This window comes from Panthera leo, chromosome B1 (genome assembly GCF_018350215.1).
Source record: "Panthera leo isolate Ple1 chromosome B1, P.leo_Ple1_pat1.1, whole genome shotgun sequence".
NCBI classification, from domain to species: domain Eukaryota; kingdom Metazoa; phylum Chordata; class Mammalia; order Carnivora; family Felidae; genus Panthera; species Panthera leo.
The window spans coordinates 188,602,976-188,615,286 of record NC_056682.1 but is presented as its reverse complement, the minus strand read 5'-3'; the positions used below and the strand labels follow the sequence as shown (position 1 = coordinate 188,615,286).

General features: G+C 43.4%; 1 protein-coding gene across 5 annotated transcripts in view; it reads left to right on the top strand.

The window, feature by feature from the left end:
• The window catches only part of SLIT2 (slit guidance ligand 2), a 376,497-nt gene extending 367,516 nt beyond the window's left edge, over positions 1-8,981 (top strand). For all 5 annotated transcript variants that reach the window (XM_042936808.1, XM_042936807.1, XM_042936805.1 and 2 more), the window contains 3 exons: positions 5,001-5,292; positions 5,497-5,708; positions 6,820-8,981. In XM_042936808.1, the coding sequence (XP_042792742.1) occupies positions 5,001-5,292; positions 5,497-5,708; positions 6,820-7,061 (746 nt within the window). In that variant the 3' untranslated portion in view covers positions 7,062-8,981. The remainder of the gene's footprint in view (positions 1-5,000; positions 5,293-5,496; positions 5,709-6,819) is intronic.
• The last annotated feature ends 3,330 nt before the right edge of the window (positions 8,982-12,311 follow it).

Below are 12,311 nucleotides of genomic sequence, written 5' to 3'. Positions count from 1 at the left end.
GAGAGAGCACACACGTGAGAGCAATAATGCATGGGCCTGGGATGCTGCTTTTGTTGGGGTCAAGACCAAGCTATAAAGAAAAAGAAAAAAAGTTCTGTCAGATGTTATCATTTCATATTATCTGTGCTACCAGTTGCCAACTAATATAGATAATAGGATAATTATTAACCAAATTGAATGATGAATGAATGAACAATGAATTAAATGTGCAACTTGTATGGCGTAACAGGAAGTACTTCTGCTGAGCTAAGACCTTAAGGTGAACAAACAAGAAATAGAGTTGGAAGGGTAGATTAGGGATTGGAACAATAGAGTGCAGTTTCTGGACTTTTTCTTTTTTTTGAAACCAACAAGAAGGCAGACGAGGAAGAGATGAGGAACAGAGGTGTGGGCAAAGTTCTGAAGGAGTCCAGAGGAGAGGACCCACAAAGAAGAGAACCTTCCTCTGTGTGTGTGTGTGGGCAGCGGGGGGTGGGGGGGAGCAGGTGGTAGAGTGGGGGGCAACTGTAAGCTGGTGGTACAGAATTTCAATTTTCAGGCAAAGGAGCAAGAAAGCATGTGATATTGAATTGAGTTGCATTGAATTAAATCACATTGGATTGAGGTGAATTGACTGATAAAATTAACTCATTTTAAAGGTAAGTAAGCTAAAGCTCTTGAGCAGGTCAATGTAAGTGATTTCCTCAGCAGGACGGGCATTTTCACAAAGTTTGCATTATTTCCTGCCAAATAGTAACCTTGGGATTCTACATAATTATGTTAACCCTTCCAAGACGTTCTTGAAAATATTTTTGGAATTGTCCTGAAAGTTCAGAGCACCTGTTTTTTTTGTAATTTTCAGCAGAAGATCTTAACACATTGAAAGACTTTTTGAATTGTTAGGAACCATTGGTTATTGAGTATCTACCATATGCTGAGAATAAGTTAATACATGCATAAACGTTACAAAGTTGAAGAAGTATCCCTTCTTGCCCAGGGGAGTAGGGAAAACAGACAAGTCTTCAAGTAACCATAGTAGGTTGTAATACAAGGATTGCATAGTGAATCTGCTCAGCAAGTTGAATGATGTAATTGCTTCATGATAATCACAACTAGGAGATTCATTTAAAAATAAAAGCCTGCACTACAGTTAACAGCCATTATGTTGGGATTGGTAAAGCAGGTCACAGATGTACCTGTGGTTTGAGGGAAAAGAAATTATACTTACTGAGCACATGCTATGTGTCCAGCACGATCCTCAGAGACTTTAGGAAGTAGGTATGATTTTGTTTCATAGTTCCTAAGGGACAGCCTCAAGGACTTTACAAAACTTGTCCCAGTTCACAAAGCTATGAAGTAGTAGAGACCTCATTTGGGTCCAGGTCTGGTCTGTCTGACCCCAAAGCCATCTATTTGCACTGCCACTCGCTTTTTAACATCAAGCAAAAAGGGAAGCCATCTGAGTTTTGTGGCTTTTTGTTTATTTCTGGACTTGTCCTACACTTGATTTATTGTGCTTTCATCAGAAACCATTTCACTGAATCTTTTAAAACCCCTTTACAATGCAGTGTGTGGGGGGGAGTACAAAATGGGAGTGCTTAGGTCAGAACATTTTTCAAAAAGGGGGGAAAAAGTTCTACATTCATTCCAAACTGAAAAGTGCCAATCTTTCTAAAGATGGAGGGTCAGGAAGAATCCATATTGTACCTCTGTCCATCCAGGCCTTAAGGAAACCACCTCCAATCTAGCCTCACTGCTAGAGAACACCTGGGTCCATTTCCTTCCAAATCAGAGCCCAGTCTCAAGGGTAATTCAAATTTAAAAAAATACAACATAATCATAAGACCACATCCCTGGGTTCTGTGTGGCCAAGGCAGGAGAACCCGAGTTAGCAAAAGAGAGTGACATACCTCAGCTCATCTTTTTCCCCAAGTTTGAAAAGGTGCACTCCCCAAGGCCAGCCTGGAGGCGCGGCACCCCATGCCTTAGGCCCACCTGCAGAAGTGTTCTTTAGTAAAACAGGGAGGCAGCTCTCCCTCCCAGGCCTTATCAGCTACCCATGACATAGGCTTTACATAACACAAAACAACAAATCTTTCTGATTTTCTATATAATAGTCTAAACAGAATGTGCGTTATCTAATAGAATTGTTATAAGTTAAGAACTGCACTTAGAGACTCCTCCATGAATCACACATCTCGTCCTCTTGCCGCCATTGGACAGAGGACCCCAGTCTTGACCCTTGATTTCTTTATTGTCATGTTGAAACATGTACAGCTTGTTAAAGTTAAAAATGGTCTACCAAGTTATCTGTTGTTTGGTAGATTGATTGAATTACAGCTATAGTCCATGGCGTAGAGGAAAGGCTAAAAGCAGAAAATCAACATGGGTCTACTTCTGTTTTGTTTTTGTTTTTTTAAGTTTATTTGTTTATTTTGAGAGAGCACATAAGCAGGGGCAGGGCAGAGAGAGAGGGAGAGAGAGAATTCCAAGCAGGCTCTGCGCTGACAGTGCAGAGCCCTATGTAGGACTCAAACTCACAAACCGTGAGATCATGACCTGAGCCAATACTGAGAGTCGGACGCTTAACTGACTGAGCCCCAACATGGGTCTTCTTCTGTTGGTAAATTCAGACCTGGTTCACTGGTCAGAAATGTGCCAAGCATGTGAAAAGGTTGAGTCAGAATAGCTTTAATTCTGTGATGTCCTGTTCAAAGTAAATATATGTGTGATATATCATTTTCATTTAAAAATTATTATAATCATAGCTAGATCTTGTATACAAGTGTTAGCTTTGGGAATGAAAGGAATACATTTACTAATTGTTTCTTCCTGCCATGGAACTTCACTGGTATTTAGTCTTAACATGTACACGTAGGTGTATTGGACCTGTATCAAAATAAGCTATTAAAAATAGTTTGGAAGTTCTTTTCAAATGTGTGAAAAAGAAGACCATACATGCGTGGTCTATAGATACGATTAAATTGGAAGACCTTCTCCCAGACCAAGGAATTTTTTTTAACTTGTGCTTTCCTGGAAATGGTACCTTTCATTCTTTTGACTTGCTCTAAACAGCAACTCAGTTTCCAGGGCCAAATGGACATAGACTAAAAGTCTGAAGTTATGGAACTTCAAAGCCAACACAGCTCATTCAGTACTTGTCAAAGTGTGATCACGGAGCACCTACATCAAAGTCACCCTGCATGTTAACATTTAGATCCCTGCACCCCAAGCCTTCCTACCAGTCAGAATCTCAAGGTGGGGAGAGAACACGGCCCGGAGCCACCTCCCGAACATGGACCTGTGGTGGTTCTTATGTATGAAAGACTTGGAAACAACTGCTCTGGTCCCTCCATTCATGTTCTACATGAGAAGACCAAACCCGAGAGAGGTTGAAAATGATAGGCTCATGGGGTGTCTGGGTGACTCAGTCAGTTAAGTGTCCTACTTCGGCTCAGGTTATGATCTCATGGTTCGTGAGTTCCAGCTCCGCATCGGGCTCTGGGCTGACAGCTTGGAGCCTGGAGCCTGCTTCAGATTCTGTGTCTCGTCTCTCTTTCTGACCTTCCCCCGCTCATGCTGTGTCTCTCCCTCCCTGCCTCTCAAAGATAAGTAAACATTTAAAAAAAGAAAAAGAAAATGATAGGCTCATGGGCACACAGACCAACAATAAAGACTTTGACTTCTGGCCTAGTGACTCTGTACACCCGCCTGTCTGCTTTTGGTACCTGCTAGAACTCCAAGGCGGCTCCTCTGAATACAGACGTGGTGCTGTCATGAGTCAGGCCCCAGGGAGTGTGAGGGTCCTGGTCTTTCTAAGCAGCAAACTCTCTGGTGAGTAAGAATGGAGTCTTCCCCAGCCTGTGCCCTCCAGCCAGTAGCTCAGAGCACACAGCCAAGCACAGTGAGGGTGTGAGTGCTGCGGGGGACGTCAGCCGCCATGAAGGCCTCTGGCTCCCTCCCCTTACCCCACTGCAATCTGGACGCTTGTCTCATGTAGGATCCCATCCAGGAACTATTTCAGGGTCTGGCTTAGGCCATGGAAAGATTCCTCAGTTTTGCCAAATGAAGGTTACCAGATGACTGTCACTACTGGAACTTATATATGCAAAGATTGCAAATTCTGTTTTCAGAGGAATTTCTTTTGTATGTCTGGTTTCTTGGCATATGAAGGCTTCACTCTCCATTAGCAAGAAAATAAAAATGATGTCAATGAGGTGCTGTCATGACAGGAAGCATGGGAGCGTTTTTCAGACACTGACATCCACAACTGGGCTCAGGATGTTGCCAGTGCTGAGCTGAATTGGTTCCCAGCTTAGAATTTGGCAGGGCCGGGGTGAAAGGTTGCAGCTTTCACCCCCTAAGACTGGACGGACAAAACCGCTATCTAGAGATAACGGGGTTCACTCATCAGCGGAACTGCAACCCGCTCCTTAACTGGGCAACACTGAGCATGTCACCCAACTCTCACCGTGCCTCCCGGAGCTGTCGGCTTCCAGGGTGTGTGTCCACGTTGAAGACGTCGGTGGAGAGAAGGGGGACCACTGATCTCTCCCCCCATTCCTGATCCTGCCTTTAGCCTACAGTAGCTACACTTTGAGGTTTTATGTATTTATGCCTCTGGGTCAGGTTTGATTTGAAACAAATGTTAAAAATTAGAGACTGACCACCAATGAATTTGGTTCTTTATTCTAGTTGCGCATTAGAATTGCCTGGAGCATCTTCCAAAAAGGCAAATCAAAACAAGGAAACACCCTTCTCCTCTCCCTCCCCTCCCCTGCCCAGATAATGTGAGCCAGTAGGTCTGCGCTGAGGTTCTAAGCATCACTATTTCTTCAAAGATCTCATATGATTCTAATGTGCAGGCAGGGAGAGAACCACAGGACTGGATGCCCATGGTCTCTAGCTGTCCTAAAGGAGTGTCACTGACTCCCACCCTGCAGGAAGACGTAAACGGGTCTGGGTGGCAAATGGCTGAGGCTCCCCCGAAGAGCCGACCGCTGACCTGTGTCCCTCCACAGGCATGCCCGGGAAGAACAACGTGGCCGCGGCCCTGCGCCAGGCCCCTGGGCAAAACGGCACCAGCTTCCACGGCTGCATCCGGAACCTTTACATCAACAGCGAGCTCCAGGACTTCCGCAAGGTGCCCATGCAAACCGGCATCCTGCCAGGCTGTGAGCCGTGCCACAAGAAGGTGTGTGCCCACGGCACGTGCCAGCCCAGCAGCCAGTCGGGCTTCACCTGTGAGTGTGAGGAGGGATGGACCGGGCCCCTCTGTGACCAGAGGACCAATGACCCCTGTCTGGGAAATAAGTAAGTTTGGGCTGCTTGGCAGTTACACACACATACCCCAATCCTCGAAGCAAAACCCAGGAAGGGAGGGAAGGAGGGGGAGAGGGAGAAGAGGAGGAAGTCGGCGCATTAGCACATCTCCTTCATAGTCCTCCCATGACCCTTTCTCCATTCTTATCCGCTCTGCCTGATGCGTTTGTATTCCCATGTTCCTCCTCGCTGTAGATGTGTGCACGGCACCTGCCTGCCCATCAATGCATTCTCCTACAGCTGTAAGTGTCTCGAGGGCCACGGGGGAGTCCTCTGTGATGAAGAGGAGGACCTCTTTAACCCCTGCCAGGGGATCAAATGCAAGCATGGGAAATGCAGGCTCTCAGGACTTGGGCAGCCCTACTGTGAATGCAGCAGTGGATACACCGGGGACAGCTGTGATCGAGGTAAGCCACCTGCCTGGGACCCATCCTTGGGACCCAGCAAGCAAGAGGATGCCTCATCTTTGAAAAGAGAGAAAGGGAGACACACGCACATGCACACACACACACACACACACACACTCTCACAGGAGTGATCTGAGGAGCACCAGGTCTGTGTCTGGCTTAGAGTTGCTGCTGGTGATTTATTTCCCAGTGGTGTGAGGGCACCAGATGTAAAGTGTCCTCAGCCTCCACAGCGGATTTTGCACCGCCTCCACACGTCTTCTCTGATGTGCCGTGAAAAATACTCCTTTTTACCTTGCGTAGCAGCACGCTTACTTCCCTCGCTTCTTCCCGTTACCTGCTGTCCCCATCCACATATATTATTAATTCGTCTCTGGCACAGAGGGGAGGGCCCTCACCGTCCTGCTCCAGTTTTAAGACAGAGTCACCTTTGACCTTAGAACCAACCGATTCAGCACAGCACAGCACGCAGGTGAGAGGGAGGGAAACGTGCTGACTTCTTGGCCCGCCTTCTTCTCCTTTGCGTGATCGGAACGTGCCTTGCCTCCAGCTGGCGCGCACTTCAGCGTGTGCATCAGAGGGACGAGACAAGAGGAACGTGCCCGTGGAAGCTTTTAGCAGATGTCTCTTTTTGAACTAGTTCATACTAGGGTAATTTATGAAGTCAGTGGAATGTTACTTGTATTAAGTAACAGATTGAATGATATGAAACCCCAGGTCTAATAAATTAAATTGCACACTCGCGGGAAACTGCTCCCTGTGGTAAACAAAACCAGCTGTTCGTAGTGTAAAAACAGAAGATGTGTATTTTTGCAATAAAGGAAAAGATTTAGGAATCCAATTTTCTTGTCAGTCCAATAGCATGGTATTTATAGTCTGCGTATATAGTATTCGCTTTGCGCACAATAAAGGCCCCCCCCCCAAAAGAAGTATTTTGCAAAGACCAGCGGGCTGTGCCCGCAGCCCATCATACGGAATAGAAGGATGGTGACAGCAGTTACACTTGGCAGACAAAGGGAGGACCTCCTGAATTGAGCGGTGGGTTCGCGGTCACTTGGCATGACTCACAGTGGCTGCCCTGGAAATGCTTGTGCTTCTTGTTCTTTTCTAGAACTCTCGTGTCGAGGGGAGCGAATAAGAGATTATTACCAAAAGCAGCAGGGCTATGCCGCGTGCCAGACAACCAAGAAGGTGTCCCGGCTGGAATGCAGGGGTGGATGTACGGGAGGGCAGTGCTGCGGACCCCTAAGGAGCAAGCGACGGAAATACTCTTTCGAATGCACTGACGGGTCTTCGTTTGTGGACGAGGTGGAAAAGGTGGTGAAGTGTGGCTGTACCAGGTGCGCCTCCTAAACGCGTCCCTGGCAGCGTTTGTCTTTGGGAAATGTCGTCTACTTCTTGACCATGTCGGACTAATTAATAATGCTTCATAGTGGAAATATTTGAAATATATTGTAAAATACAGAACAGACTTATTTTTATTATGAGAATAAAGACTTTTTTTTTTCCTGCATTTGGGAACAAAAAAAAAAATGCTTGAACTAACGCTTCCCCGATGCTAGAGAAGTATGAAGAGAGAGATCCCTGGAGGCATCAGAAGGAAAGTGGGAATCGTTGCAACTCGAATTCATCTTTGCGACATGCTGAAGACAGAAGCACAGGCAAAGGGAGAGCCGAGCTGCCCTGTGCTGCCGTGAAATCGCCCAGAGCATAAAACCCCTGCGCCCTCGTGCTCCTCTTTGTGGTTTATGAGGACAGACCAAGCACGCGCGTGTGAATGTGAGGACGCAAGGCGGAGGAATGGCATTCTAGAGTTCGTAGGACAAATGGTTGAGAAACACGATGTGCAAAATAGTGTCCTGAAGACAAGGGTTCTATTCCCGAGAGAGATGGGAGTGCTAAAATAAGTTTTATGTTCTTTGTAAACGTCAGCATGTTAGCAGAAGAAGCACACAAAAGTGTTTATCTACCGTTTTCCAGTATTAATTTTTTGTAATATAAATGATAAAGGAGATGATAAAGAACCAATAGATTATTGATAAATAAATTAGTAATAATATGAATTTTTGTTTCTATGAGTTCTAAACAGCCCTATACAGTATTCAGTTTCCATGAGAAATATTTATTGTATCAAAGTACATTGTACTTAACATTTTAGGCCATTCTTTTACTGTTTCTCAATGCTTTAATATATATTAATTTATAATTGTCCTGATATTTTTGTATATTTTTCAAACTTAAAAGTCAGGATTTTTTGGGTTTTTTTGGCAATAGTACTAACATAGGGTGTTATCTTGGGATAAATATGTGTTGATCTGTTTGTTTACCTTGACATCTGACCACTGGTGTCACTGACCTACTGGCCTCATTCAGGACACCTGCAGAGAGTGTGTAAAGTCGATGCGTGAGATGGTCATTGTACAGAAAGAAGTGGCCCGCCCCTCTGCAACATGTCCCCACAAAACAGAAATGGTATATAGCAGTCAACACTAGAAGAGTAGGTATTTTACAAATTAATATTTCCTTGACATTTTTTGCCCTTTTATTGCGGGTGGGTGGGGAGAGAAAAAAAGGCTGTAATGTCAAGAACTGTGATTTTTTTTTCCCAAACAATAAAGCTCCTTTATTACCTTAATGTTCCCATGTTAACATGTTTGCTGCTAAATTACAATGTAGAATTGATAATGATTTATAGTGGACTGTGCTCTTCCCTTATTAAAATCCCAGGGTACCCTGTGAAGATGCAGATGTTTCTTTTCAAAAAACTTTTTTTTACACAAAAAATTAGATGTACATGTATAATTCATTGTGCTTTGTCTTTCTCCAGACTAATATCAGTTATACTACTGATGGTTGTAAATTAAACAGATATTTACTTCACTAACAGCTTGGTGATTTTCTTAGAAATTGTAAAATATTTAGAGTCCACTCCTTAAGAATTTCTTAATCAAAATGATACAAAGAAAACATATCATGTTGTTGACAGGAATTGGTTTAAGATCAGCATATTGTCATATCGGGGGACTTTGGAATGGCCACATGAAAGGAATGGATAGAAGAATACATTCTTTGCTCTGACAAAAGTGCATATTCAACTAATTCCTTCCAAAAAAAAATATAAGGCGAAGTCTAACTAAACCACAACTGGTATTTCATTTTCGTTCTCCTTTCCTCTCAATTAGAACCAGGCGGAAAACAATGAACGACAGAGTGCCTTTCTCCACAGGCACTGGAAGCAAGGGTTAGTGATATCGAGGTACAGCATCCAGAACAGGGAAACCATATGGGCTGCATGGAATATTATTACTTCACCACCATGCTAACATTTCTTCATTTTCCTTGAAGAAAATCATGCACATGCACACACTTGCATACACGTGCACACACACAAATGTCCAATCACTTATTCGTGGTTAAAATGTCTATATTTTAATTGTATAAATATTATATAGTCTTTGTAAAACATTCATTTATTCCCACTGATTGTTTCATTTTTTTTTTTTTTTCTTCAAGGACTGGGAATCACGCATTCACTAGAGAAGCATCTACAAAGATAATAGGATTCAGATTTCTGTTTATAGGTATGTGTTATCTTAATGGCCACTATTTCTGAGGGCTTGTTTTTTTTTTTTTTTTTTTTTTATGTTTTTATTTATTTTTGAGACAGAGAGAGAGCATGAGCAGGGGATGGGCAGAGAGAGACGGAGACACAGAATCCGAAGCAGGCTCCAGGCTCTGAGCTGTCAGCACAGAGCCCGACGCGGGGCTCGATCTCACGGACTGTGAGATCATGACCTGAGCCGAATTCGGACACTCAACTGACTGTGCCACCCAGGCACCCCTCTGAGGGCTTGTTATATGCCAGGCACTATACAAAGGGCTTTATATGAAATATGTCATTTTGGGGACTCCCATTTTACACAGGTATAAAGAGCTTGAAGACAGAGAAGCTGAATCCCACTTAGCCCTCTTAGACCAGAGTGGCTCCATGTTTAAGAGAGAGGGCACCCTCTATTAGGGGCTTTTTAGAAACCTTGGAAACTTATTTCCTGGCACAATTGTTCTCCCTACTCATCACGTTGATTTAAGGAGTCTGGATTAGAGGGGTGCCTAGGTGGTTCACCCCACTCTTGATTTAAGTATCCCACTCTTGATTTCAGCTCAGGTCATGATCTCATGGTTCAGTTTGTGAGTTTGAGCCCCGCATCCGGCTCTGACAGAGCCCATTTGGGATTTCTCTCCCCTCTGTCTCTGCCCCTCCCCTGCTCATGCTCTATCTGTATCTCAAAACAGATATAAAAATTATTAAGTAATCCAGATTAGATATGTTTGGTTTTTTGTTTTTGTTTTCTAAGGAAGAAAAGTGAAGTCTTAGTAGCTTTCAGATTATATTCTTTCTCCTCCCTGCCTATAAAGGCACAAAATAGAATTATGCATGCCAGGGATTTGGGCTGAGCTAGCAGGTTTCTTAGGGGATCATTTGCCTTGCAATGAGACTGCATTCTGCACAGGAGCTCTTGTTTGAGAAAAATTAATAGCCAAATAATTACAGCAAATGAAACAAATTAAGGGCACCCACTCATGTTATAAAAGGCTTTTCACTTAAAAAGCCTTGACCCTAGGATTCCTTTAAATAAGAAACTATTGCAGAGCATTTCCAACAGACTTCAGTAAGTTAAAACAAACAAACAAAAAACATTTTGCACATGCGGAGTCAAAGCTATCACCCAGAACAATGTACATTTCTAATATGAAAAGATAGTTATTAGACATCCCTACTGTGTTTACTTTAAATTCTCACATGAGGGGAGCCTGGGTGGCTCAGTCGGTTAAGCGTCCAACTTCAGCTCAGGTCATGATCTCACAGTTTGTGAGTCCGAGCCCCACGTCGGGCTCTGTGCTGACAGCTCAAAGCCTGGAGCCTGCTTCGGATTCTGTGTCTCCCTCTCTCTGCCTCTCCCCTGCTCATGCTCTGTCTCTCTCTGTCTCAAAAATAAATAAAAACATTAAAAAAAATTAAATTCTCACATGAGTTGGGGCACCTAGGTGGCTCTATCGGTTAAGCGACCAACTTTGGCTCAGGTCATGATCTCGCCATTCATGAGTTCAAGCCCCGCATCGGGCTCTGTGCTGACAACTCAGAGCCTGGTGCCTGCTTCAGATTCTGTGACTCCCTCTCTCTCTGCCCCTTCCCTGCTCGTCCTCCCTGTCTCTCTTTCTCTCTCAAAAAGAAATAAACATTTAAATAAATAAATAAATTGTCACATGAGTTGAAGCACCATCAGGAAAAGCCAGGGGATGTGACATGTGTTCAAGTTCAGATGTGTTCCTTGAATAACAACCATCTCAGTCTTTGCAATTTGTGCTCACCCTACCTTTCCTGAAATTATTTTGAAGCAATGATAGACTAACCTCGGTGTTAGAATTGCTCTGACCATTCTGGTTTTGGGATGGCTTGCTTTGTCAGCAGCAGCTCTTTCCAAAGAAATGATTGAAAGATTGTTGAAGTTGATTCAGGACTTAGATCTGGAGCATTATGGAGCTGTCTACCCCCTAGAGTGATCGTTACTTCAAAACTCATGTTTGTAAAAAGATATAAGCTATAAAAAGTATATGAAGCTTTATATAAAGCTTTTTATAAAATAAGTAAAACCAAATGAAATGCATAAGTTATTTTCATTCTTAATCCTCTCTATGTACTCAAAAGTCATTTAACAATACATTTTTATTTTTTATCTCCTGTCATGTGCAAGAAAGTATGCTAACCTTTTGATACATAGTTCAGGCGAACTAGACGTCACTTCTAACACTTGAGAGCATACACTGTATGCACTTGGAGTTGAGGTTAAAGTGAGTAACAAATATCACACAAGTGACCAAACTACATGCAATTTCAGATTGTGATAAGTGCCCTCAGGAAACTTATGAGATACTAGAAAAAAGCATGGCAGAGGAATCCAGTCAAATATGTAGTGGGAGGTCAGGGAATGACTGTGCAGAAGTGACATGTAAGACAAGTTGTGAAGGATAAAGTGGAATCCAGGGTGAAGAACTGTGGGAATATGTGACGGGGTCAGGGGTGGGGGTCCGTGCAGAAAGAGCCACCGGGTATAGGCCTGAGGAGGGAAGGAACTCTTCATGTGGTCAAGGAGGCAAAAGAAGTTCCTATGGCCAGAGCAAGGCATAGATTCCTCTTCCACATGTAATACAGCACTGGCCATTTTCTGCCTTTATTAACTTACTTTAAATAGTTCTATATTTTTTCTTTTGGCTTCTGTCTGCGGTGATCTTTCAAACTATCAACAGAAATGGATTTCCATTTAAAAATAGCAAGTAGTTAGTTGTGTTTAATGCCGTTCCTCAACTTCCAAATGAAATACCTCTGATGACACAGAAAATATGAATACTTAAAATAGCACTGAAAATTAAGAATAATATTTCTGGAATCTCCGAGGAATTTTCATGAACTCAAAAGCTGATGAGGCTAGACTGAAAGAAACAACTGCTGGCCAACCCGTGCTTTGAGACTCATGCACATTCCTTTGTCTGTACACCAAGGGCAGAGACTCAGGAAATGAGTCAACTGGAAAACCATCAAAAAAT